Source organism: Odontomachus brunneus, unplaced genomic scaffold, assembly GCF_010583005.1.
Source record: "Odontomachus brunneus isolate Ranch 3 - 2012 unplaced genomic scaffold, Obru_v1 Obru_scaffold_007, whole genome shotgun sequence".
Lineage (NCBI taxonomy): Eukaryota > Metazoa > Arthropoda > Insecta > Hymenoptera > Formicidae > Odontomachus > Odontomachus brunneus.
In genome coordinates, this window is record NW_022639457.1 from 2663325 (window position 1) to 2690928 (window position 27604).

Sequence of the window (27604 nt, forward strand, 5' to 3'; positions counted from 1 at the left end):
GAGAGAGAGAGAGAGAGAGAGAGAGAGAGAGAGAGAGAGAGAGAGAGACTAGTCTTTAAATTAATTTTTAAATTCAAGGAATATTTTATAGCAGACGAAAAGATATTCCCCATGAGGCGCGTAACTTCTTCAATCGATCTACCGCAGAAGTTGGCCTTATTCCCGACTATGCGGGAAACTCAACACCTTTTGAACCGTGCGTTTTATTTTTCAGTGAAGTTCTTTCAAATTTGATATTTCGGTGTTAGTTACGAATTTAAAGTGTTAAAATTCGGTTACAATGTGGCGATGAGTTTTCAAAATTAACAATCTCGCTTTTAGTATTGTTCGAAAATAATGACATTTTCTCAAAAAGAGGATATTTGCGTTTTTTACAAGAATCTGCAGCATATGTATTATTAATATTTCAATAATTTATTGCAAAAAAGGGCTTGCAGAAAATGTCGAAAAAATGTGTAAATACTCGTATCTATCCTTAACAAACTGTTTCAATATGTCCATTCGTAACAGTCGTAACAGCCTAAAGTGATTTTTGTCTGAAAAAAGTACCTCTTTTTACTTTCACTTGTTTATAGTAATTTAATCAATAAAATTTTATTTATTTCTAGTTCTTCATGTTTATGAGAAAAAGAAAGAGTAATGATATAATCAACTATGTCCGCCAATAAGTTAGTTGCAAATCGCTAAAAATAAAGAAAAGATAAGTGAGGCGTCTCGCTGTGGCTCGAAGTATGAAATAAAAGGGGCGAGGGAGGAGTGGCAGTAAAATTATATGTCTTTGCACTTCCCGACGGCGGAACTCCGAATTCGAGAGTGATATCGCGTTTGGACGACATTCGACAAGGTGCATTCCCACGGTCGGTTCTTCTGTGGCTTTCGATCACAATCAGGTCCACAGAACGATCGAATTATCCCGCCGCGTGACAATCCCGGGGAGAAACGAAAAGTATAGGATTAGGAAAGTCGAAGCGAGGCGTCTCGCGTAATTGCTACACCGACAACAACGCTTCTCGGACTTTGCGGTCTCTCGCGGGTCTCGGCCATTAAAATCCGCTCGTTTCTTCCAGCCGCGCTCGAATTACGGCCGCTACAAATTGCGCTCGATGCCCGCCGCTGTAAATCGTCTCTTTTACCGGCCTGTCGTTTCAGTCGGTGAGCTTTAATTAATCCATGGGCTTTACGGCAATAGCGCAATAATTAGCGACGACATTTAAGATAGAGCGAGCGTCTATATACGCGGCTTCGTTCGTTCTAATTGTTTCTTTTTTTGCCGTGGAAGTGTAGTTATTATTAAGAGATCAAACGTTATATAACTCAAGCGTTCTCTCTGTCGCGGCAACAAACGCCGTGATCTCTCGTTAGTTTGACGGACGTGCATTATCGCAAAAAATTCGCACAAAATGGGACAATTCCCTGGAAAATCATGATCTCGAAATTCGGGTGTCGTGACGATTTTTTGGAATACAATTTTCCCGAAATATTGCACGGAGATGGTATGTTATAAACAAAATATATATATAAATAATAAAGAATAGTATAATATATTGTTATATAGTATAATTTATATAATATATTTTTTATAGTGTTATTCTTTAGTAATATTATTAAATATAATTATATATAAAAGGATTTATATATGAAAAAATATATACATACAATATATATATATATATATATATATATACATACAATTTTACTACATTTCTACGTTTTTAAAGCAGAAATACATAGACTGTCATAGTAAAGTCTGTCTTGCTAAAGAACATCGTAAATTTCTCTGGAAACCTCGTAAATTCCGCTGGCAACATAGCAAACTTTTTAATAGCACATTTCAGTTTCTGAAGTGTAAGTATTACATGCCAAATTAAAGGACAGTCAATTGCTGCAGAATGTCGCGATCTGTCCCACAACTTCTACAATATTTTTGACTATAAAATTCTCTCCGTACAGTTATTCCGCGAAAAGTTATGACACCGTAATCACTACAATGCGATAAATGCAGTTTTCCCGAAATTATGATAAACACAACAGAAGAACAACAATGAGAACAATAATTTTCCGGTATATTTTGTACTGATTTCGATACAATGTAACTTTTCGGGACAATTTCGTGCTTCCGATATTTCAAAAAATGGTCCCGGGATTTCGGAATCCCTCTTTGGAAAAGGATGTGATAGCGCTTTTCGAATTTGTCGCTGCATATTTATCGAGACAATGCATGTTTGGCGAGTTATCTGCGCGCTATATTTTTCTGTATTTATTACCTCAGTTGCACAATCAAGAAGGAACTTGGTTTAGAATATCCTTAACCATCTTTCCATACGTCTTTTCTTCTATCATTCTCCTAAAAATTCTTATCCTGATATCAATCTTTGTACCAACTGCATTATCATAAAATTGCCTTTTCTTTCGCTACTCTTATATGACATTCGTTACATCGTACACTCCTTTCTACCTTATTCTATTTCACCTATCAATTGTCTGCGCTGTATCAAGCCGCACGTGGGCTCTTTGTGAGCGCCGATGCCGCCGATGTTTCTTCCAGTCCCCTCGTTTCTACGTTGCGGTATGTCACGGCAAGATGGGCCCGCTCGATTTCGCGATATCGCGCAGCTTTCATTAGCATTAACGTGCCAGACGGCTGGTACACGCGCAGCGAAACGTCCGTTTTGTCCGTTTTAACGCGGTCACCTGACGCGCGAGCCGGAAGCTCGGCTGCTTTATCGCCTCGACTTCGCTACACGACTTCCCTCAGCACGAGCGTGTCACGGTTCGCGGATTTTATTGAAATTATGGCGGCGGTCGCGGGTCAACGGACCCTCGCACACGCCACCGGCAAGCAGACTCCGTGGAGCAGCCGCGTGGAGTATCTCCTCGGATAGGTATTAAGCTAAAGACGTAAATTTCCGCGGATTGCTTTATGGGACACGAGATTCGCTCCTCTCTCGCTATCTCGCGTGAATTTTACTTTCTCCCTCTCTCTCTCGCGCCACTTAATTAAATCATACACACCCCGACGCGCACACATACACACATATACACATACGCATTTGCATTCCATTACTTAATTTCGCGTGTGCGCACGGCAAGCGCCCTTACGTTAATCCCGGCCGCGGTCATTTCGCCGTGATACAACGGGAAACACAGGATACCGTATCTCGCGCCGAGACGAGCACGCTTTCGCAATTACTACCTCGCTGAAAGCAGGAACTACGCGAAAACTAGCGAGACCTCTTTTTCTCAGGCACGTGTTACCGACACGTGAGTCGGATTAAGGTGAAAAATCGTTCTCCCGGGCGATAATCGATTACACCGACTTTAGTGACTCGGTAAAAGCGAGCCGTCAGCCGTGCGAGCGGAAGTGTATGATCGAGCAAGCATGTAATTAGAGTCGCGTTTTACCTGCTGTTATCGTTATAATTGCTCGCGCGTCACCGCGCACGGAGAGAATTTCAGAAATTACTACGGAATTTTGTAACCGCGGAAAAGATATAGATCGACATTCTACAGTAACTTGCCTCCTAGCCTTCCGCGCGCGCCTTTACGTTCCACTTATATTTCAGAACTGAGTTATGTGCTACTAAAAAAATTTACTACGATGTTCTCTCCATGTATACAAATATCTTTCGACATTTTTTCTTAATATTTTAACATATCTTTAACACGCGATGTCATAAATTGTTTTTGGAATATTGCCAAGTGTGTATGTACACTTGTCATTTTTCGAAGGAGATGACAATACTGTCGTCACACGAAATCGCCCGAAATCGAAGCGAACGGGTCTCGGACGAATCAGGATCGCGTGAGTCTCAATGATTATTATTAATCATAAGGTAGCCATGTAGGAACAATTTTGAATCCGGTTGTTCCTGCCATCTGCTTCCTCTTCATTCTTTCATTATTCTTCCCGCCCTCATTCCCGCTCTCTCTCTCTCTCTCTCTCTCTCTCTCTCTCTCTCTCTCTGTCTCTGCGGCCCTTCTCTTTTTTCGCTTTCTTTCCGCCGAGAGGGCATAGTTGCTGTTTTTTTTGGGGGGTCGAAATTCAGAGGGCCCCCGAACCAGAATAACCGGAATCCGCATACTGCCGCGGACCTCACCACGGTTGGTTACGACACGCGGGCTCGCATTATATCGATTCACGCACACCTCGTACACATCGTGCCGTGCGCTACCGTGCGACTCCGCGAAGCCGCGCGAATGAATGAAAAAACAGCGAAAAAGCCGCGAAGAATCGCGGAAGTCGCATTTTTGACGCTGAAAACGGAGGAGCGAGACGAAAAGGCGTCGGCCGCAATTGCGACAATTCGAATGGCGCAATTTGTTACGATTGTTCTCGTCTGTTCTCTCGAACGACATGCAGGCTTTCGAATCACGATAATCGGCCTCACCTTCGCGCACAAAGAACGAAACTCCATGTCAAATCAAATAAGAGGCGAGCGAAATTTAAGCTGGAAATACACTAAACTAGATTAAAAGAGTCGATTACCAATGTTATACTCCTATAACGCCACGTGTAAGATCAGCGGAACGAGCATGCGAGAGAATGCATAGTTGTACGGGAGAAGGGGGTATACATTAGAATAATATAACCAGCGCATTTCTGTCGCCGTGTCGGGACAGAATTGCCTCCCAGGGTTAATTATTCGGGCAATTCATTAAGAATTACGTCATTGTGTGGGCAGACGCGAGCAACCGGTATTAACGAGTCATGGTGCAACGCGATCTCAATTTCCACGTCACTCTGTAAGTCGCAATCGGATGCAATGAGTGCACCGCGTGCGCACGCATAAACGCACATTCGTTCACGGATTTCTCGGTTTATGCAAGCAACAGCGCGTTCTCTCTCTCTTCTTTCTTTCTTTCTGTTTCTCTCTTCGTTAAAAATCTTTTCTTGCCATACAATAATGGTAATGTTAATTATTTCTCACAGTCTTAGACTTAGTTATTTTCTCCTAGCGTGATATTTCCAGCTCTTCATTTGCTTATTTACTTTGTACTCTATACTGTCTTTTACTACCAGCTCTTTATTTACTTTTATACTCTTTATACTTCAAAAATTTTTATGCTGTAACTTTAGGGGGCATAACCCCTAGGAGTAAATAAATTCCTTCTCTCTTCCTCTCTCTCTCTCTTCTCTTGCCACCTCGTCGTGAGTAACAATAAACACAGTCGTTCCTTCTCGCCGCCAGCCTCTCCGTCGAATTTGCCTCTCCGACCCTCTCCTTTTTCTCGACGCATCTCGCGATGCGTTCGCTGTGCAAACAGCGACGACCCGGACAATGGCCTTTCGCATAAATCGCACGACGAGCACGGTCGATCGCGAGTGCACTTTGACGCTCTCGGCTATGACAGATTGGGATCGCGCGACAGCAAAAGTAACGCGCGATAAAAGAAAGAAAAAAAATCAGAAAAGAAATAAAGAATGATTAACGACATCGCGTTTTTTCGGTATCTGCACGGACGATTTATACGCGCGTGAACGATTGAAAGGATTGATAATCGTGTGACGATTATCGCGTGAATGACAAATGTGGTCACGTGAATAACGGAGACGATTACTTTCGAATGGTTACATAAACTGGAACGCTTGACACTCCCTCGTCTTGGCCATGTCACGCGAGTGTTTTGAATATTGCGTCGATAAATCTTTTTTTTTCTTATTCATCGTTTTCTTCTTCTTTTTTAATGAAAGATCTAGTGATCCTTATTACATTAAATACGATTACATTAAATACGATTTGTCTGGACTCGATGACAGCATTTAGCAGATAAGCAATCTCCTGTGTCAGTGACACGAATATGTATGCAAATTTCGTCATTATCTCACCGGAAGTCTCAAATTAGCGTGTGTGGCGATGGTTGTTCGGGCGTCAGGTGTTCTCGCGAAAGCGAGAAGAGACTGAGTAGGAAGAACACTAGCAAAATTAAGTTTTTAATTCAACAAAGAAAGGTGGCGGATGAGAGAGAGAGAGAGAGAGAGAGAGAGAGAGAGAGAGAGAACGAGAGAGAGGACTCGTTTTTTCCTGGTAACACGCAAGTGCGTATTTATAGAACGTTCGTGCTCGAGGGTGGCTTCCAACGCGCGGCTGCGGACAGGGGCGAGTGGTTAGAGGGGGTGAAAGTTGCGTCTGATATCGATTTCCGCCCGGCGAAACCCACCACCGATAGAGTTGGGTTCTCTTCGTGACGCGACGCGGTGCGCGAACGCCGTTTCCACTCTCGCGAAATTCAATTTGGGTCGGTCTCTCCTTACCTCCTCGCGCGACAAATGTAATCTGAATTAGCTGGGAATCGATGTAAGCTCGACTGCGAAATTCTATCTGAAAATGAGACAATCGCGAGCGATGTCACCGAAAGAAACGGTGTCGATCTTCGTCTCTACATGATATCGTTAAAGTAACGTCAAGTAACGTCAATTTGTGCGGGGATATAATATTCTGTTGAAATTGGCGTGACTCTGAGATCGACTTCGAGGAATTTGGTACTTTTTCACGCGTTTAGTACAATTGAAGAATTATTTCCAGAGATTTGCGCAATACGAAGATTTGTAGATTGCGTGTTCGTAACATTTGACTTTAATCTGTTAAATTTACTCTCACCATTGCAAATAGATAGGCGATAAGGCGCAGAGAGAAAAAGAGGAAGAATAAAAACGCACCGATAGATACGCATTTTTTCCTCCTTTTTTGCGCTTTGTAACTTTTACCCACTCGTGTTATCCGATACATCCGCGTAAATATTGGATATAATTTACCGTTAAACGTTTATCGGGAACCTCGCGGCCTCAACCTCTCGGATATCAGGATTATAAATAATTCCCCGGCCTCATAAACCGATTAAAACCGGATGGGGCGCAGCTCGAGACGATCGACGAAGCAATCGCGGCGCGATACGATGACTTATCCGCTCCCGGAATGATAAGGAATTACACGCGCGAGACGAGCCGCGTCTGTAAACACGTGCCCCGGCAGTGCCGAGCGTGCACGTGCTGCACGCGAATGCCGCGGCTTGAAAGCGAGTGAATGACAAGTAACAGGCGTGACGAGCGTGGCGCAGACGTATTTGTGAAATAATACCGTAGAAATCCCGGCCACAAGACACGGGTCGCCACGGGAAACGTAGCACGCGAGCACACAAACTGTCGGCCGGACTAGAAAAGCCCCTCACTTCCATTTTTCACGAAATTGAGACATTCACCTCGGTCAATTTATCTCGAGGTTCTCTACATGTTTTGGAAAATCTGCACGGAAAAAAAAAGATTTGCTAATATATGGACAACCAAAAATATTAACTGTAGGAGCAGATTTTCTTGCTTTCATAGTAAAAATTATTTAGTTATGATAGCTAAAAGATTTGCTAACTTTTTAGCTACCACAACTAAATAACTTTTACTATGAAAGCAAGAAAATTTGCTCCTGCAGTTAATATTTTTATTTGTCCATATATTAGCAAATCTTCTTTTTCGTGTGTGAAATTGAAATCTTGTGAGTTAAAAAATTTTCCAATTCGGTATCGACGGTATTATAGTTTTTTTTTTTTTCATATAATTTCCTCCAACTTTTTCGTTGTTCCAAGTCTTTTATGTTTCTAGTAGTTACTAGTTTCCAAGTTTTTTTCCATTTTTCAAGTTTTCTCAATTTAAAAAATTTTTTCAATTTTATTATATTTCTAGTAGTGTAAGAATCAAGCTGTCAGAATAAAGTTTTGCTTTTGGAATATGATAAATTTTGTCAAGAATAAAGCAAATTTTTTTGTTTCACAATTCCTAAAATAGAAGCAGTACATATAAAACGAAGGGGCAATAAATTATTGCAGAATATCGATCTGTGTCTCGGTTGCAAAATTTTTACACGCAGCCCGCAGGGCTTCTTCGCCACTCGGCGCGCGTATTATTAAAATACTCCGCAATGCAGAGTGCGCGTCTGGCGCATTCTGCGTGATTTAGCGTTTTCGAGTTTACGCCTATGCGACGAACGCGCATATAAATCACATATCTTTCCCAGTTTCCGCGTGTTCGCGTGCTCTCTTGTTCGACAGCTTGCGCGCCTCGATGGGACGTTTGTTGCGCATCTCGTGTAATTCGTCGCTCCTGTGTGCCGGGAGCTTGTGTATTTCGTATTCACAGGTCCCCGAATAGTTCCAATATGTATGGACATAATGTATGGACATATGAGCCGGCCAGAGAAGATTACGAGATAGAATATGAAACCTGACGCCGCGCCATTGTGAGAACGATCGAATAGAAAGAAACGCCGCCTGGTAGATTAGCGATTAACAGATATTTGTATTGTACTGGCTTCGTGAATTCGCGCGAGGGGTCGGGAGGTCCGGATCGAAGTGGCATTAATCAACGCGTACGAGGTGCGCCGACAAAGCCGGCAGACGCGACGGACCGAACGGGGTGTCGGGAAAATCGCACTGGACGCGTCGCCGATGACGGAACGGAAGGCGAAGTAAATTCAAGTAAAATATGCGACAGACGGTTATTAGTATGCATGCAAACACGGGCATGCAAACTGTGCGACTTCAATTTATCGTCGAAGCGAGGAGCTCGCCGAGCATTATTGGGCATGTTGACGATCGCAATGAATTGAGTTTAACGTGCGCGTAAAATGCACGCCACGTCGCATCTACACTGTATGTCCCGCGTAAAATTTATTCGTCTCATATTCGCGGAGCCTGACAGAACTGCATATATTCTTGCGCGCCCAGTATACAATAATTTATCTTGAATGCAATCTGTGTACGTTGCAAACTGCCGCGGATGTACGGTCCAAATCAATAAAAGTGAAATTTCGTCGTCGCCGCCCTGCCATCGGAGCTGCAGCCCGTCAAAAGCTTTTATTCGCCGGCATTCAAACGGCACGGCGAGGGATTGTGTGTTTCGCAGCGTTCGCGCGCGCGAAAAATAACGTATGCTATAACCGGACAGTGGAATCTTGGCGCACGGTGCAACCACGGTGATCAGGCTTTTCCAGCCGTATCACGCATTATCAATCCGCCACAGATTTCGGTTATAACTCGTTCTTGTTGTTGTTACATATTTTTTAACAACGACGGCGTCGTTATTAGAAACAGCGTTTCTGTTTGAAACATAATAAAATTGAAAAGATAACGAGTTATTTCACAAATTAAGTTAGTAGCTTCTTCCTGACTTATAATCGATTGACATTATCTTAAAGAAGCAAGATAATGGGCGAGATGATTGCTCGCTTATTGCGAGATCGAGCTTGGGTTCAACGAACTACCCATCAGTGTCCGGAAACGAGTGTGTGTACTGTTATAAAATACGAGTAACCCAATGTCGCGCGCGTGTCACGGCTACGTACATCGACACCGTGTACTTCCACCGCTCGCGCGTTGCCACTCGAATCGATTATTCGACCCGACCCGACGGTTCAAATATAGAGCTGCGCTAGTCGGCCCAGAATCTCTTACTCTCTCAGGGCCAGTACACCGAGGATAGAACGGTTTCTCGCGCTCCCTCCTCCAAGGAGGAGGAGGACGACGAGCAGCTGCGACGAGTATCCGCAACGCCGCGGCGTTCCTCGCCGGCTGCTTCACCGAGATACGAGAGATCCGCGAACGCCGCGCATCGCGCGCCGCATGCCGATGCATTCGCCACAATGGAAGAGCCCGGGGCGCTATTAGATGCATCGATGTGCAGTGCAACGCCGCCGAATCGAGGCCTTACGGTCACGCAGTTGCACCTCGATATCTGCCATCATCCTCAGCCGCATAAGTCACCACATTCATCCGACGTCTCTGGACGTACATAATATACCTTGTAGATGTTGGCGCGAACGCGCATGAAGGGAAGTACCTAGACGTGAGGAAGAAGGTGAGACAGAGGGGGGAGGAGAGAGAGATTTTCGTTGAGAGAGGATGACGGCACGGTATCGAGGAGAGGACAATGAGACTCTCGAGAGGCCGCGACGCAGCGAAAACTCGCGGAAGGGAAATCAAGCGCATTGTTCGGAAACACGGCTCCTCGTTGTCTCTTTAAAATTGCGTGCTGTCATTTAATTTAACTGGCGCCGTTTATTTTTACCTTGGCGGCAACTCTTCCGAGCGGACACTCTCGTCTAGCGGTGAATCCTTGGAGCGCCAAAGGATCTCCTGCCGGAGGTATGCCGGACACGTGTGTGCGTCACGTAATAAATGTCCGACGTGAACTTGTATTGTAGTCAATATAATGTATCAAATCGTATCGTATATCAACTCATTAACGACCATTATGTTAGGTGCACAAGTTAGTTCGGTGATTTCTTTGAAGAAATTGAATCTTTATCTTTATCTTAAAAAAAAAAGAAATACTAATAATAAGTATATCAATGTTCGCGAAATATTTGCCATCATTTTCTAATACTTTTCTCCATCTATCGGATAGCTGACGAATCTTTTCTCGAAAAAAAAAAAAAACCTGGCGACTTTGGAGTCGATGTGATCATTTTGCATGCGTTTCCGGACTTGTTTCACGCTTGTAAAGTGTGTATCAGAGCCGGGTGGTGTAAGAGCGATCGAAGAATAGATAGTAATCCGAAGAGGCTGTATCTGGTGAATGAACTGCATGAGGGTAAACTTCCCAGCCCGACGAATAGTGTCCGAAAACTTTGAAGGAAAGTGCATTGACCGCGTCTGATAAAATGACTACGCTAAACATGTTCACTCAAGATAAGTATTTTTATCATGAACGTCGGGATAAACGCACGTTGGACGCGTGAATATAACAAGTATAGGTTGCATCGGAAATAGCACCATGACCAAGAGACCGGATGGATTGTCCGGTTAGTGGGACAATCCAATCATCTGCAAGATTACGTACAAGATACTCGGAAGAAATCGCGCGATAATGACGTCTCGCATCGGGGATCTCCCGCGAAGTGTGAAATGCGGGGTTAACGATTAGTCGTTTCGCGATGCGGACCCGGCGCGCAGTTACTCGTGCGAAGAAATCGGTCAGTTATCTCACGGCTTGCCTGTTCTACATCATACCGTGATTTTGCATTTTACGCGCATCATAAAGAATCAGGTAACTCGAGTTAAACGAACTCACTCTCTGGATTAAATGTGGCGAACTAACTGCCTCGATTCTTTTAACATAATTTTCCAGGTCCTTTGATCTCTCGTTTGCGATCTCGTAAAATAAACACGATATTAAGCTCCATCAGGCCATAAAGCGATCATAAAACTGACATTGGTCAAGTATATCGTTTTCTTTACTTAACTCTCCGTCAGACGTCGAATTGCTTGTACTTTGCAATTGGATTAACTTTTTGGTAATTAAAATACCATCTATATACCGAGGAGAAAAATATCTAAGAAATAAAAAATATTTATTTGATGGAGAAGAGAGAGAGAGAGAGAGAGAGAGAGAGAGAGAGAAACATATTCACATTAATATAAAATATCTTCAAAATAAGAAAATATACATTTTCTTAAATCTTAGAAAATTTCAAGAAAGCTTCACGAAAACAAAATATTTCATAAAGGCAACTGTTTATTCTATTTAAATAAAAGAATTTAGATTCAAGTAAATATATTATTAGTGCCCACCGAATAAATATTTTTTTACTTTTTAGATATTTACGCTCCTAGTTTTGCTTTGAATTATGGTATGTAAAATTACGTGTTAGATTATTCGTTCATCTTTCACCGTGAGCTAAAACTTGTGCTTGGAATCTCTATATCAGATTGTCAATCTGACCTGATTTTTACTCAATTTATCTGCAATTTGCGTAAAGAAATCTATGTAATCGAGGCTTTGCTTTTTTATTGCTTTTTTTGCTTGCTTTGGATTTGCTTTCCGGCCTACGCGGATGTTCCGTCGCTATGTTACACCGTAACGGACAGCAATGGAAATCGGTCAAGTCTCCGCTGTTACACGACACTGTCGGTCTCGAATCCGCCAAGAAATTCAGCGAGCGACGCGAGCCACAAGACTGCGCAGATGGCGACTTGTGTTCTCTCTTTCTCTTCCTCCCTTTCCCTATTTCTCTCTTTCTCTCTCGTACTCGTACTCGTACTCGCGCTTACTACAGAGTATATATTTCGAAATACCGTTACCGGTTCATGACTCGACCTCGCGCCCTCATTTGTGAATCGTACGTGAATTCGACAGACCGGAAAATTGGGGCTTTCTTCAGTGGCCACCCTCACTTCCGGCGTGCCACCTGTGTGGCACACGAAAAATAGAGAGGGGGGGCTTATTGACGGGATGAAGAGAGGAAAAATGACAGTACTCTGACGGTGCATTTCTTTCTGCTGGGCGCGCTCAGAGGCGGCCGATTAGCGCTGGAACGCGGCTTCTTCGTTTAGCGTTGCTTCGCGTCCGATTCGGGCAAATTGGCGGTGATTGAACGCGGCCGTGTTAATTAGAGTCGTTAACTGCAGCGTTAAACGCGACCGTCGGTTTTGAGTTTCCATTTGTTTCATGTCGAAACCGCGGTTTAACGCGAGTTCAACCAAATTAATGTATCGCACACCGAGAGAAAAAAATGTTTGGTATTTGTAAAATATGGCAAAAAATAACTATAATTTTAGTTGGATTAACCATTATTTTCTCTCAGTCTTTTCTCTCAGTCCGATCAGTCTAATTATATTAATACTTGATATATAATTTAATTATATTTTTAAATAATTATTCAGTTTAAATCTCTCAATTTATAAATTGTTTTAAATCTCGAGAAATAGCGTGTCGAGCTGCGTTTTGGGGCGGCACGAATTATAACGGAGCTATTTCCGTCCATTATTCTTCCGGCGAACTTTAAATGAACATATATTTTCTGTTTTTTATACTTATCGTCAGAAAGACGCTCGCGAAAGGGGGGATAGCGTGTGCGCGACGATGCGCCCATTCGTGCAGAAATAATTTATATCGACTAGCCGTTTCGAGCAAATGCAATTTCCGAGAACTCGCGGCGAATTATTCTTCCTTTGCGCAGACCCAAGTCTATGTAGGAGGACGGCCTTCGTGTGGCGCCACAATGGGGCGACTATCCGTTATGCGCGCTGGTGAGGGCTGCGCCCGCGACAGCGAGTCTGTCGAGGAGCCTTGGTAAATGACGTATACGCATAGCCCGCGCTATTGAAAGCTACAAGTAATAATTATCCCTTTGTTGTTACGGGCGCGAGATTCTCCCGATCAGGAACACGCTCCTGGAGCTATTGAAACGTGGAGTCGGCGATGCACTCGGCATTCCGCCGTGCCTAACGAGATTGTTGCAACACAGCGAAGCTGTAAAACATCAAGACGAAGCAGTTAAGTCGGCGAAGTGGCTTAAATCTCGTTAAGACTCGTCTCTACCGCGTAGTATTCTCGGAATGATCTCTATGACGCGTAAATAAATATTATAAGTGTTTGCCTGAGTCAGGAAGCTACTGACGCATTGACTGTGTGTCGGACAACGTGCTTGTTTGCTTGCTTGCCTGCCAGAAATAGGTATTCTGAAGCACTCGTGTTCTCCACTCTTCACGAAAGCTATCTCTTACGTCGATATTATTCACCATCACCCAGCAGCTCCAAGTGGAATTTTAATCATTGGATTTAAGTCACTCGATCGGTTTAGCTTCTCAAGATCGCAATTTCGCAACTTAGTCGCGCATATCGCGCGATTTCCTTATCGTATCAGGATGGCCGCTCGAGTTTTAGCATAATTCACCTCTAAAATTACGATAATTAACGGCTACACTGCAAATTGCCGGATGATGTCGGGAAGAAGAGATAATATAATGGCTATAAATTATGAAATAATTCTTGACTGGACAGGACAACGGGCACTCGGCTGCAACGATCGCTTGTTAAACGCATCCTGCGACCTGGAGACACGGTCACGGGCGCTACCACGCGCGATACCCGTTGCGTGAAATTTATTTATAGAAATTTGGGTGCGGAACCCACCCCACCCCGGATGACAATCGGGGGAAATACGCGTACTTGAATCTGGAAGCGCTCGAGCGTTGCTGTGCATCCTATGATAAAAGAGAGGAAACAGCAGTTCCTTCTTCGAGCCCAGTCTTTGATTATCTAACAGTGTTTCCGCGCAGTTTCCGTCTTGAAACACAATTTCTCCTTAAAGATCTCACAGACTCGTTCATCTTATTGGAAGAATCAATCTCCTTTTTGACTCTGTCTGATTATATATTATATAATTCAAACAAAAACTCGTGTAACTCTAAATTCAGGCCTGAATATCTCAAGTAGGTCAAGCTTATTACTATTAACACGAGTTCTGATCTTTTGTTTGTGTAAAACAAGCTTAAAATTTAATTCAAATGAGATGATCACGAAACTGCTCCGACGCATTATTGGTCGTATCAATTTTCTACATCATGTTTTGTTCAATTTGACTCGATTGCACTGACGTTTGACTCTTTTCACCTCATTATCTAGGGTGCCTATGTTGTACATAATTCTTGCAACTCGAGTGCTCGTTCACGAAGTTTGATAATTATCCGAAGTCATGTCATACGCTCTTCAGAGAGACAACTCTCGAAGAACTCTCCCACAATAATCGCCGGCATCTCGTGCTACCGACGTGCATTATCTCGCTGGCAATTAAGCTGGAAATGGACTCGCGTCTTCGTTCTTAATCCCCTAATCCCGCACATCGACTGATCATTCAAGGCATCAATCTCGCGTTCTCGTCGTACAGGCCGGTCGCGATGCATGTGGTGCTTCATACGGATATGTGTAGGCGTGTTGCTATATTTGGAACTTGAATGCGCTCTCTCTTTCTCGCTCAAGTGGAGTCGCGTGGCGCGGCCGTTCGCTGCTACTCGAGTGCACATGTACGTGTGATACGAGTACGACGCCGGTGGCCCTTCGAGCTGTCGCTCCAAACGCGGCGTTATTAATAAACGTTATATCTGCCGTGATAATCCCATTAGAGACCGTTAGGCAGGCTGCGAACGCGATTCATCTATCGCATTTCTAATCTCTGGGGTCTCCGCGTCACGTGTTTGATTTCTCTATAATTGTACTGAATATAGTTGCTTTAGACAGAACTTCTTCACAGAAGCATGTAAGCTTCATTTTAACAAATAGGATAAATAGCCCTCGTTATGCTCTCAGAGTCCATTGAACCCAGCTGTAGTTTCTCACTCTCTTCTTTGAGCGCTTCTAATTATCTATGAAGATTGATATTTCAAGGCTCAGGAGGTCTAGAAATTTATAAGCACTGACGTTACACGCGTATTCTTTTATAAATCTATGCGACATTAACCAAGCCAATAAGATCGCGATTGATCGGCTATAACGGTGGGACGAGGTTGATTAATTGATCAACGATGTATGGAGGGCTTGCGAGTGTTGAAATTAATCGCTACTGGTTATATGCCTTACATCAATTGCCGCTATAAGATAAGACTACACAAGAGCAAGAGTCTGGCTTGATCCAGCTAGTGTAAGAGCTCAGGTACTAATGGTGCTGGCAATCACAAAGCTATTAACTCGCATCTCTAACATTCGCGGAACACTCGTCGAAATTAATAGAAGGGTAGTTTCGAGTATTCTCGAGTGATCTACGCACGCGAGGCTTTGTCTTCAAGCCTTCGAGTTATATGCCGCTGCAAAATTACCAGCTGTGCAATACTCCCCCTGCATATTGCCCCTGCGACGTTTGCGACTGCGACTTTAACCGTCAATTACGTAAACTATGTAAAGGACGTAGAGACGTTCCTCCTTTCAGTGCCCTCCACCGCCGCGCGTTGCCCACACGAGTAATTCATGAAGAAGTGGGAAAACCAATGTGCAACTCGGTTTCCGATATCGCTTGACGGAAAAGTAATGAGGGAAAAGCATATCGCGGGACATACGCGATATAATATTTTTTCTCTCATGTAAGGTCTATTGGAATGTTGAACAACACACAACAACAAATTGCTGTTTGTTTGATCGTTTGAATTTTCCAGCTGACTCTCAAACTCTTGTTGATTATCTCTTGAAGTAAAAAAATTGCGCTGATCTCACACCTCGAAGAAGGTTATTCTGCCGCGCAAACTGCAGTCGCGAGTCAAGTTGTACAAAAATCGAAAGTTTGACATGGAAATTTTTGACGCGAACGGGAGTTTAAACGGAAGTTTTGCCGGAAGAATCAGGGCAGTCGCCACATCCAAGTCTGATGAACCGAGCTCGTTTAGCTCGATTCGAGCTGTCTCGGTAGTTCCTCCCTTATAGTGCAGCGAGCATTTCGTTCACACATGGAACCGCAGGCATGTCCTCACGAACATGTGGACCTGGTTTCTCATCCGCGTGACGTCTTCACGATAGAAGATGGACCGACGGCGGCGGCGGCTTTCTTGAGCGCATCTGTCGCAGAGGCTCGAGGAGGTGCAGCGCGAGTTATCGCCCTCGAGTCGCGTTCAAGTCCAAGGTTTCGAGACGCGCAGGAGTGGCGCTACTCTAAAAATAATAATCTGTCGTCTGAGAGTCTGGGCTCCGGCGAGAAAAGATCCGCAGAGGCGAACGTACGCGCTCTCGTGTGTATGCAACGTCTGGCAGCGACGTCATCCAGGCCCCGTCGTCTCTTTGTCCCGAGCCTGACCTTGATTCCGCGCTCCTCCTCGTCGTCGTCGCGAATGCGAACGACCACCTTGACTCGCAGCCCTGACTTTGAAGCTCGCGGCCTCGCCGTGCAGAAATATCGAGCGGTCGCGAGGTGAACGCGCGCGCTCCTCCGAGCTAAAAATCCCGGCGCCTGTTCGAGGATCAGCCTGTTACGCTTGTTTCGCTCCAAGTGCAGGATGCACAAAGAGCGCGCGGGCCTGGTAAAAGGAGCGATGTCTAGATCAGAACTATCGGCTCGCTGCGCTTTCCATGCTGATTCCCCTCCTTCTGGATTCCTTGCGAAAGTTCTCCTCAAGAGCGGGAAATTTCATATCGATGCACACCGACGGACGTCGTAATCGGATTAAGGGAGATCGATCTTGCGAAACATTTCTTTGCTCTTCTCTTTTCATGCGAGAGCATTAATTTGATCGTTTCTCCAGGATGACGAGACGAAGCCCACGGAGCCCACCGACGCGGAATCAGCCCCTGTGGTGACGAAGGAGAAGGAGCAGGACAACGCACCGTCTGCGGAGAAGCTTACCACACCCACGAAGGATTCTAAAGAGAAGGAGGGCCGGAAGGGCATCCTCAACGCTATACGCATACCCTTGGTGTCGTCTGTGTTCTCCAGGAAGAGGAAGGTAACTATCGAGAAGTCCCCGTCGAAGAATGTAAGGCAGAAGTACTGATTCCCGCACAGTGTCTAATCTCGGACATTCTAGTTCGTTTTGTTCTTTAAATACGATTATTTAAATTGTCAAGACGTAGAATGGGTGACCCATGTAAAGCATGACAACCTAAAAATATTTTATATTATTATAAAGTTTAGATATTTGTATTTAAAGATCAAAACAGTAAGGGCGAATATACACTTTGGTAAAATAGCTGAAAACAGAAAGACAGAAATCGACCAGAACTGATAAAAAAACAAACTGTTGACTACAATAGTTGACCTGAATTACAATTGTTGATCGCCAGGCGATTGGCTTCTGCCTTTCTGTTTTCGGCTTTTCTGCCAAACTCGCCTTAAGAATGTCCAGAATTACGTGTTCGGGAATCGATACTCTTGTCTCATCTTTCTACAAACATTTCGCTTAACCGCGAGACAATATTAGAAATCTTCGGGGGCTAATAACGATTATTTTGAAAGCGTCGGGCTAACTCTCCACAATAATATCCGGAATCGCGGCACGGCAACTGGAATGTTTCAATAAGAAGTAAAATTACGACAAGCAAAAAGATCGACTGTGCTCTCCTCTTCCGGGAGAAATTCGCACTTGGCATTAATTTATCTAAACTGCGAGGATATAAACCGCCTGGAGACGATTTCACCGTTTTTGCGGCGCCCCGAGTGACCGGAATAACGGCGATGTATAAAGGAAAGCACATATATTTTTAGATCCTCGCGACACGCGACGGAAAATCTCTTTCATATATCGAGGAAACATCTACGATCCGTGAAGCAAATCGTTCGGCAGTTTATGCAGCACTTCAAAAATGTCGAGCCTTTTGAGGAGCTTTCACCGCATCCGCGGCGTCACATCGTCCTCTGCCATTCTACCCTTTTTCTGCGAAAGATCTCCTCATGCCTTCCCTTCTGTTCTGTTCGAAGTGTGAGACATAACGTGCTCGCACGGGCGTTACGGAATGCACACGAAGCGCGCTCGTCGAGATAGCGGGCCGAACTATAAAAAGTGAAAAATGAGCCTTGACTTTTTTATAAGGAACCCCCATTCTGTCGTCTCCTGTGAATCGGTCCATTATCGTGCCGAACGCCTCGTCCGTACATTTCGCAGAACTCCGCCTGTGATCCGTACATCGAAAGAACGAGGACTTTGCTGATCCCATTAAAATTTCAACCGCATTCTCTTTTCTGTTGTTCTAGCAGAAAAGTAACAGCAGTCATGCGCACACGAAATCTCAATGAATAATGCTATAATGACACTTAGGTTCGTATTAATAGTCGTTACTTGCTTCAGGTGAGATACTCAAATTTTTATTCAGAGTCTGATCCAAGTTTTCCAGTTGAATTACGACAAACGTGACATCTGTAGCTGCGATTCAATGTATCGTATAACTCTGAATTGAAATCTGAGTATCTCACTTGAGACGAGTTTCAAATAATGACTCTTAATACCTTAGATTTTAATTTAGAGTTAAATCTGAGTTTCTCAGCTGAATCGCGATTGCAAGTGTAATGTCACATGTATTAGTATAATTCAAATGAAAAACTCTTATTTAATTTTAAATTCAGATTTGAGTATTTCACGTGGGACAAGTTTCAAGCAACGACTGTCGATACGAGCCTTATACCGCGAGGATAGTTTTCCCGACCGCAATTATCTCGCCGCGCAGTTATAATCAGCACCGATACCGTTCTCCTCGGTGTAAAAAAAAAAAAAACACGATGAAAGAGCTCTCGATGAAATATCTCCGCGAGATCTCTCGATTGCGACGGAGGAGAGGAAGGGATACGTAATATCCTGACTGCGCGATTATCGGAGGCATTCGCCTCGTAGATGAAATCTCTCCAAATGATCGCGTTCCAACGAAGGGCACATAGTAGTACGATATCCAGCGTAGAGCGGAGTCGATAGTATGCCTCCATAGTACGGTACCATCCAGTATCCGGATGTAAATTATACCTGTGCGAGCTCGCTCGTTTTTCTCCGACCTTCCATTCCGTCTCTCTACAACGCATACCGGTGTGTAGTATGTGTGTACACACATCGGGTTTAATTTTAATTGCTCCTTAATCTCCCGTGGAATATGTCGTTACACGACGTTCTCCTCCCGATACAGGTTTAAGTAACTTCCTCTCGTCCAGCTCCCCTAATTCAGACGATATTTATGAGAACGGTTGGCGAGAGAGATCGTAATTGAGCCGAGATTAATAATCGTCGCGGTCTCTTTAATCCGCTCCTCTCTTCTAACCGACTCTCCGCTTTCAGGAAGCTGATTCCGAGTTGGGACAGACTGGCGCCGCTGGATTAGCGAGTGTCGAGACTCTCGACGATGCCGCCAACGAGAGAAACCCTATCGCCTGCGAAGACGGCATGGAAACGGTGCGACTCGATATAGAAGGAGCCGATGGCGCCGAACCTCCCGCGCAGCATCCTCTGGTAGTCTTCGTGTCCGCGGTTAAGCGACATCGACATTACTTAGGTATTCTAACATGGAAACGATCGTGGTATTCATGCACCTTTAGGGAGAATTCACAGCTTGGCAGAAAAGCAGAAAACGGAAAGGCAATCAGAACTCACGCTGGTGGAAAAGCAGAAACTGTTGACTACCACTTGACCACCAGCACGAGTCTTGTTTGGCTTCTGCTCTTCTGCTTTTCTGCCAAGGTGTCCTTATTCCCGTGAATACAGAGAACTCTGTTCCAATTGGAACGCACATGAGCTGATGTTCTCCAGTTACGAATTCGAGCCGAGATAGAAGGCCAGTCACGATATTTCTGTGCGACGTGCTGTAATCTGTTCTTTTTTTCCGTAGAGTAGTTACTGATTGTTAGAATCTGGAACAATGACACCTATATTAAAAAAAGAAATCGATTGAGACAGCTAAAATTGAGTTAGATAAACTTGATATTGTACAACGAATCAATTATCTTGATTCTTTCGGCCAAACTCGCTATTCTTTTAAATATCTACAACGGGATTGACAGTGAGCTTTAAAATGTAAACAGTAAGCAAATTGACCAACATTATTCTTGTAATAATCAACTTGGTTGGTCAATTCGCTTGCTGCTTACGTCTTACTGTCTACTGTCACTTTAGATGGACTTTTAATCTTCTGTTTGCATAAAACAAGCTCAAAATTTAGTCCAACGAGGCAATCATAAAGCTGACACATTATCATGCATCGTCTGATTATATCGTGATCTTTGTTTCACTGCGACGGGCTTGGCTTGCTATTGTCCGGTGCGTTCCGGTGTTAGAACAGTGTTCGCTGGCAATTATTCAAACAATAGCCTTACGATGACGAGCACGATTACACGTGTTAACGGTGATCCTTGAATGCTAGTTGCGGGGATCATTATCTTGCTCATCATCATCACGTGCATCGTCTGCATCCTACCCAAGGAGTCCCGATCTACGCAGCCGCTGAAGAACGGCAAGTACATAGACGCGGTGACGACGTGCGGACCGGTGCAGGGCGTCCTGGAGGACGGTGCCTACGCATTCCGCGGGATTCCGTACGCGTTACCGCCAATCAACAGCCGTCGGTGGCAGCCGGCTGAACCGGTGCGCCGGATCGAGTACTGCTGGAATGGCACTCGCTTGACGCACAACCCCTCCGAAGTGTGCTGGCAACGCCAGTCCTCCGGCCTCGTGGTCGGCACCGAGGATTGCCTCTATCTCGACGTGTTTACTCCGAAGGTCGGTTACGACGCTCCGCTACCTGTGGTCGTCATGATCGGCGCGGAGACCCTAAGCGGCGGCTCGCCCGGAGTAATGCAGCCCTCGGCTAAACTGTCGCGCGTGCGTGACATCGTGTTCGTGCGGCCGAACTTCCGGTACGACACGCTCAACCTTATCGCCCGCGGATCTTTCCAAAGCGTTCATGCATCTTGTTACTCCGTGTGTATGTAAAAGCACGATTGGGAAAGTTACTCTTCCATTCCTAAAAAAAGTAACTCACTACCGTTATTTATTTTGGAAAATCATTTGTTACCGTCATTGTTACTCGGGAAGTAATGAATCGTTACAAATTCCGCTACTTTCTTTTTACCAAGTCTTGAAAATCTTCTTTTATGATTCTTCCTTTTTTACTTCGTGAATAGATATATATATATATCGTGCTATGTATATATAAAGTAACAATTATATTCCTTATCAAAGAATGTAATCACATCACTGTCAACGCGAAAAGAACTCCGCAATCGAGTTATTATCGAGAAAAAGTAATTTGTAATCGTGTTACTTTTCAACTTTGTGTAAAAGTTATATTACCTAAAACGATGTTTATTCGTATCTCTGATACATTCGCGCAATTACGAGAAGAAGGTTTGCTTAAACTTATGTTGTCCTTACTAGATTGGGGATTTTCGGATTCTTGGCGGCTGGACCTCTCTCCAAAGCGAATCATCCCCCGACTTCGGGCAACTACGGATTATCGGACATCATAGCGGCTCTTCAGTGGGTGCAATTGAACATTGAGCACTTCGGCGGCAACAAGTCGTCCGTCACACTATGGGGGCACAGAGCAGGCGGCACTTTGGTGACGACGCTAGTCGGTACTCGCCGCGCCAAGGGTCTTTTCTCGAGGGTATGGATATCCAGCGGAAGCGCAATCTTCCCAGGCAAGGAGCTGGATAAGTCCGAGAACTTCACAACACCGTTCCTCTACGGGCTCCAATGTTCCGACGCCACTTGTATGAGAAGCAAGACGGCCGAGCAGGTCATGGACGCCGTGCCAGAGATATGGTACATGAATACCGTGGGTCTGCCGGAACCGAAGGAAGTCCGCGAGAAAGACAACAGACACGAGTGGCTCGTCCAAGACGGTGTGATTCTTCAGGAACACGTCGGTCAGATCTGGACGCGGGAGGATAATCTAGTAAAGATGGTGATAGGAACCACCGCGCACTCTGGCACACCACTGCAATACATGCAGCCTAACGTTACTCTCAGTGCATCACAAGTCAGGAAAATCGTACAGGAATCCTTGCTCGGCACCAGTGGCATAGTGGACGAGGTTCTTAAGTGAGTAATAATATTCGTTAATCAACCATCTTTATCGATAATGTCAGGAGCGAGAAAATACACACGTAAGATTCGAGACACTTTGAAATCAATATATGTATCTATAAACTGACACTCGACTGAATATGTTTGCGAGAAATTCCATGACTTTCCTTTTACTCCAATGCTCAGTAAATAAAACGTAAAATTAACGTAATAGGATCACGAAGTTGAAAGGTAAGTGTTAATTTAATAGCTAGTTCGGTCATTATTGGGGCAGATAAAGATTCTTAGGAATATGGTGCTTCATAAGACACTGACTTTATAACATCGTTCCTTTTTCAGACGTTACAACGCCACGTTGAAGGGACTAGTCACTATGATCTCCGACATTCGCGTAGTGTGCCCGCTGTTAACCGTCGCCAGAATGAAGAATAACATACCGTTTTACGTGGCTACTCAGCCGCGCGGACGCTTGGCCGACCCCGACAGCGATGCCGCCGCTATCTTGGGTACTTACGCCGCTGTCACGCCCGAGGAGAAGAGACACGTGTCGGCCATGCAACAGTTGTTCAATTATTACGTATGGCACGGCGAGGTCCCGCAGGCCGATCGGACGAACGCCAAGCGAATCTTAATAGTCGGTCAGGACACGCTGCTGGAGAACAATTATCCCAACTGCGATTACTGGATACAGTCGGACATGGTGCCCTCGTACGGATATGTCAATTAAGAGGAGCTCTTCTTGCCTGTAGGACTCCGCGTTAGGATCGATCTGACGGACCCGTTCCGGGGGGTAGCGCGCGTCGCCCGCTGAATTCCCGTGGAACGCGAATTCCCACGGCACAGGTATGTACTTCGATTACTTAAGTAGGATCGATAATGATTGTTCTACGAGATATATGCGGATCGAGACAAGTAAATGATCATGCCTTTGTGGTGCGACGTATATAGTAGTACCTGTCAAATCATGACAATTAATTAACGATAAAAGCCAAAATATAAAGCAAGATTAAAGGGGAAAAGAATGAATTTATATAGAGATGCGCGCGCGCGCACGCGCACACACGCACACACACACACACACACACACACACACGTGTGTATGTGCCGACGTGTGGATTCGTTCTCGATGCTAAAGGATATTTTACGAAATGTTTAGCAGCGAAAAGTGAATGTTATCCTTTGTATATCCGCGACCCAAGACAAACGTGCGTCTGACCACAAGGCACGTGGATTATTATGTATGTGTGTATAAAGTACGAATCAAATTGTAATATATTGCATACGAGCGGAAACGGTGACGCGTGAGGAGATACGAAGCGTAGCTTATCAAGGAAGAGGATCGATAAGTTGACAGCGCGTACACATTATGCAATTATACACATAATTGTATAATATATACATATATTGTTGTAAGATATATATATATATATATATATACACACGTGAGCAATGGGTGCGAATAGGATGGAAGGAATAGAGCGGCATCGGCCTTGCGGGATTTCTAAGTTAGTCGTGTTTCTCGACTGAAGATTGTTCGATCAGAGAATCGACATTTATGTCAATGTCAATGCCAAAACTTTAGTTGAAAACTTTTTGATGAGTTTTTACACATAGCCGTAAAATATTGAAATACCTCATTTTCCTCAGGCCTCTTCGTATCCAGCTCATAGACGTAAGGTAAGACGTAAAGTAAGACGTATCTCAGAATATATATTGTTAGCAATAGACTGTCAGCGTGTTAATTGGACGAGAATAAAATAGCTGTCTTAACAATAGACACACAATGGACCATGCTCCTTTGCGCGCTGCGAGAAGTACTATTAGGTCGGACAGATTTCGGAAAGGAGTTGGGACATTATTCGCGATTTTATTAAAATAATTCGAACATATTCGAATAAATATTATTCGAGTAAATTTCTACTTTGGACAAATACTCCAAAACTTTACGAGTGAAAACAAATGAAGATCTATTCAAATAAAAAAAGAAGTTCTTCATTATTTGCGAAGACATCTTCGAGTGTTGTGCGTTGCTCGATAAAAAGATTTGCCCAACTCTAGTCTCGGAAAATATTAATGGAACGTATGCGGTGCATCGCGTTTGTGGAAGCAAACTCTCTCTCTCTCTCCCTTCTCTAATTTTTTTACAAATGATTTCTTTTCGTGCGAAATGCTTTATCGATATTTTTTATACGCGTGTAATTTAAATGAAAGGCAGTTTTCTCTTTCTACACGAGAGATAACTGCAGACTGAACAGATATGAGTAATATTTATCTACCCAATTAATGGAAAAATCTTGGAAAAGTTTTGGAAAAGATTTTTCAACATATTCAGACTGAGAAGCTGCCAAATTTGGTATTTTTATACCGAGCGTCATATCTACTTAAATAGTTTGACTAACGCGTTGGTATTCGCGCACGAGATGTATTGCGATCGATAGCTCTTCGCGCGCCTCTTCCTTCCGTAAACGCGATTCTTGTCTCGCAGATAATAATTTTGAGCCTTCTATTTATCACTCATATTTTTAATTGCGACTATTTTACGACTCCTATTCACATGTGTGTTTATGTGTGTATTATTAAGTAATTTAATTTATTGTCATTAATATGTGATAAGTAGCACTTATAAGAAGAAAAACTTATACGTTGTTTTATTTTATAGATATGTATATATGTATGTATATATACATATATATGCATACATATGTAATGTATATGTTTTACTTTATATATATATATATATATGTATATGTATTTAGCTAGGTCATTTTTTATGTAATTAAGTAATAATTAAGTCTCTATTACGTATTTTGACGTATACATACGCGATGATATCAAGCAGTGACAAATATTTGTAGTAGTAATCTGACTGATCATAAGTAGTTAAGAATACTACCGCAGAGAGTTCCGAATATAGCTAGGATATATCCTTAACTCGTACGTGGAAGACATTTGAATCTCCTAAGATTATCTCGGCAACGAAACCACATAGTGACAAGCGTAAAGTAATTATATCAAGACAGAGTTGATATAGTACATCGTATTTTATACTTATATAAAAAAAGACACTCTTTAAACACGGTATATATACATATATACATATATATACATATATATATATATATATATATATATATATATATATATATATATATATATATATATATATAGCGTGTATAGTTTTATGGATATTTTGGATATTTAAAGTGCTTCTACTTACGTGATGGCGACTTCATACGCGAAGGACGACGTTAGAACATGATATACCTCACACAGCAGAGGTGTCCAAAATATATCATAGGGATATCCTAAAGATATATTTGGGATGTGATATCTTCAAGATATCCTTATGATATATTTGGGACATTCCTGCTGTGTGGGACGTATGTACATATGTGCGTACATTTTCTCGACCAAGCGAAAAATGCGAAAAACGTCAGAAACATATTACGTATTCTTATGACACTACCCGCACTCCGCCTGAACTAGATGTTATGTGCTACAATATATAACTTGGCTTGTATTCTTGAATGTTAGCAGTACTAAGGTGATTGCATTCCATCGTGCTATACTTTATTACGCTTCACACGGGCTACAATACGACTTTACCGTATAATTGCAAACAAAAAATTATTTTCAGATTCCGGGAATGCCGTTGTATGTGCGACACGTCTCCTCATATTTATTTCTTTAATGCGCTTTAAGAGAACAAAATATATATCAGCCGTTATAGGACAATTAATAGTATCCACAGATGGACCTTATCGTATTAATTTGCGGTAAATGATAGACATCTTTAACTTTGCAGCATACCGACAGAATTCTATTCGAAGAAGGTAGAATTTGTAGAGATGTGTATACGCAAATTATAATCGCATATAAAAATATTGCATATTGAATAATAATTAATAATTACAGATAGATTTCCGTCGCGAATTATAAGTCGTCCAAAGCGGGCTCTCCTTATACTTGCGTACAATGCGGCAATAATTTTATATTACTACGATTTAATTTTAAGTGTATTCTTATTCGCGCGTTTACGTAAAAAGTGAAGTTTTACTCATATCATCAGATATACCTATATGAAAGTTTAACTCGCACGAATCTTACACGTACTCGAGTATTCATGTTCAGTGAAATACGTGGCTGTTTGGATGTATTGCTTTCAGATGTCTGTATTGAATAGAGATGTGCGAACTATTCGAATCGAATCAAGTGAAATTCGATTCGATTCAAATTCGAATCCCTATAATTCGAATCCGAATAATTCGAAAATTTCGAATCGAAAAGATTCGAATACGGATCGCAGACATTAGTATTAACGAAGAACTATTAGACATCCAGCCTTACGGGAATTAGCATGACTTGAAAAGTTTGTTATACATTAAGATTTTCTTCAAAAATATTAAAAGAAGATAATGGCTTCTAAATAAATTCTTACCGACAACTGTCGGATCGATATGTGTCTTTGTGCAGCTTTCAAGGCTGGAACTGTATTTCATACACGTTTATCGACTATATATTATGTATCTCTTACCTTAAAATGAATTGATATCACATGATCAATCTCTTTCTGTTAGTTACTAGAGTCACTATTTTCATGTTGAATTCAATGATTATGTTAATTAAAAATTCTTTTAACGATTCAATTCGATTTCATTCGATTCGATCCGGGTGAAAATTCATCAATTCGATTCGATTTGAATTCGAAATTAAAATCTGAGATTTGATTCGGTTCGATTCGACATTAAAAATCTTTGATTCGCACATCTCTAATATTGAATTCGTATGCATCATCGTCGAGAGCCGCCGCCGAGGCTATTTGCACATCTTGATATTGGTGCAGTGTGCGTTTGATATTCCGGTTGTATTTAACTTTCGTTCGATCACACTGTAACACAATTTTATACTGTATTCACGATACTACAAATAAATCAATAAATAATAAAGTCATACATAAAAACAATTAACTCGGAATGTTCAAATACCGTTCCAGTGAAGTTGTGTGAGAGGTTTTTAACATCAATTAAATATATATATTAACATGAAGTGAATATACTAAATTCTCATATAAACTGAAAATATGTATTGTGTCGAAAACATTCCGCAGTATTTTTTTTCATGAAACATCTAAAGAATCCTATATCTAACGAAAATGATTTTTTTCGAACTATAGTTTATGACATTGAACCTAAGAGGTTGAAATTGATCGCCTATTGAGTTGCGAAACAAGTTTTTTTATTTATTATTTATTATCGTAGCACATGCGATTTTACAGTGCATAGGCGTACACGATAAAACTGGCAAATAATCGATTAGGATTGACGTAAAATATAAACGAGAAAGACAGTTTTTTCAAGAG

The 27604-nt window shown here is 42.8% G+C and overlaps 1 protein-coding gene across 1 annotated transcript in view; it reads left to right on the plus strand.

Annotated features, from left to right (window-relative positions):
* Positions 1-26560, plus strand: part of LOC116853891 (neurotactin) — a 41650-nt gene extending 15090 nt beyond the window's left edge. Inside the window, exons 3-7 of the mRNA XM_032835210.1 lie at positions 16990-17190; positions 19501-19714; positions 20579-21071; positions 21592-22260; positions 22585-26560. Coding sequence (XP_032691101.1) covers positions 16990-17190; positions 19501-19714; positions 20579-21071; positions 21592-22260; positions 22585-22972 — 1965 coding nt within the window. The 3' untranslated portion in view covers positions 22973-26560. The remainder of the gene's footprint in view (positions 1-16989; positions 17191-19500; positions 19715-20578; positions 21072-21591; positions 22261-22584) is intronic.
* The last annotated feature ends 1044 nt before the right edge of the window (positions 26561-27604 follow it).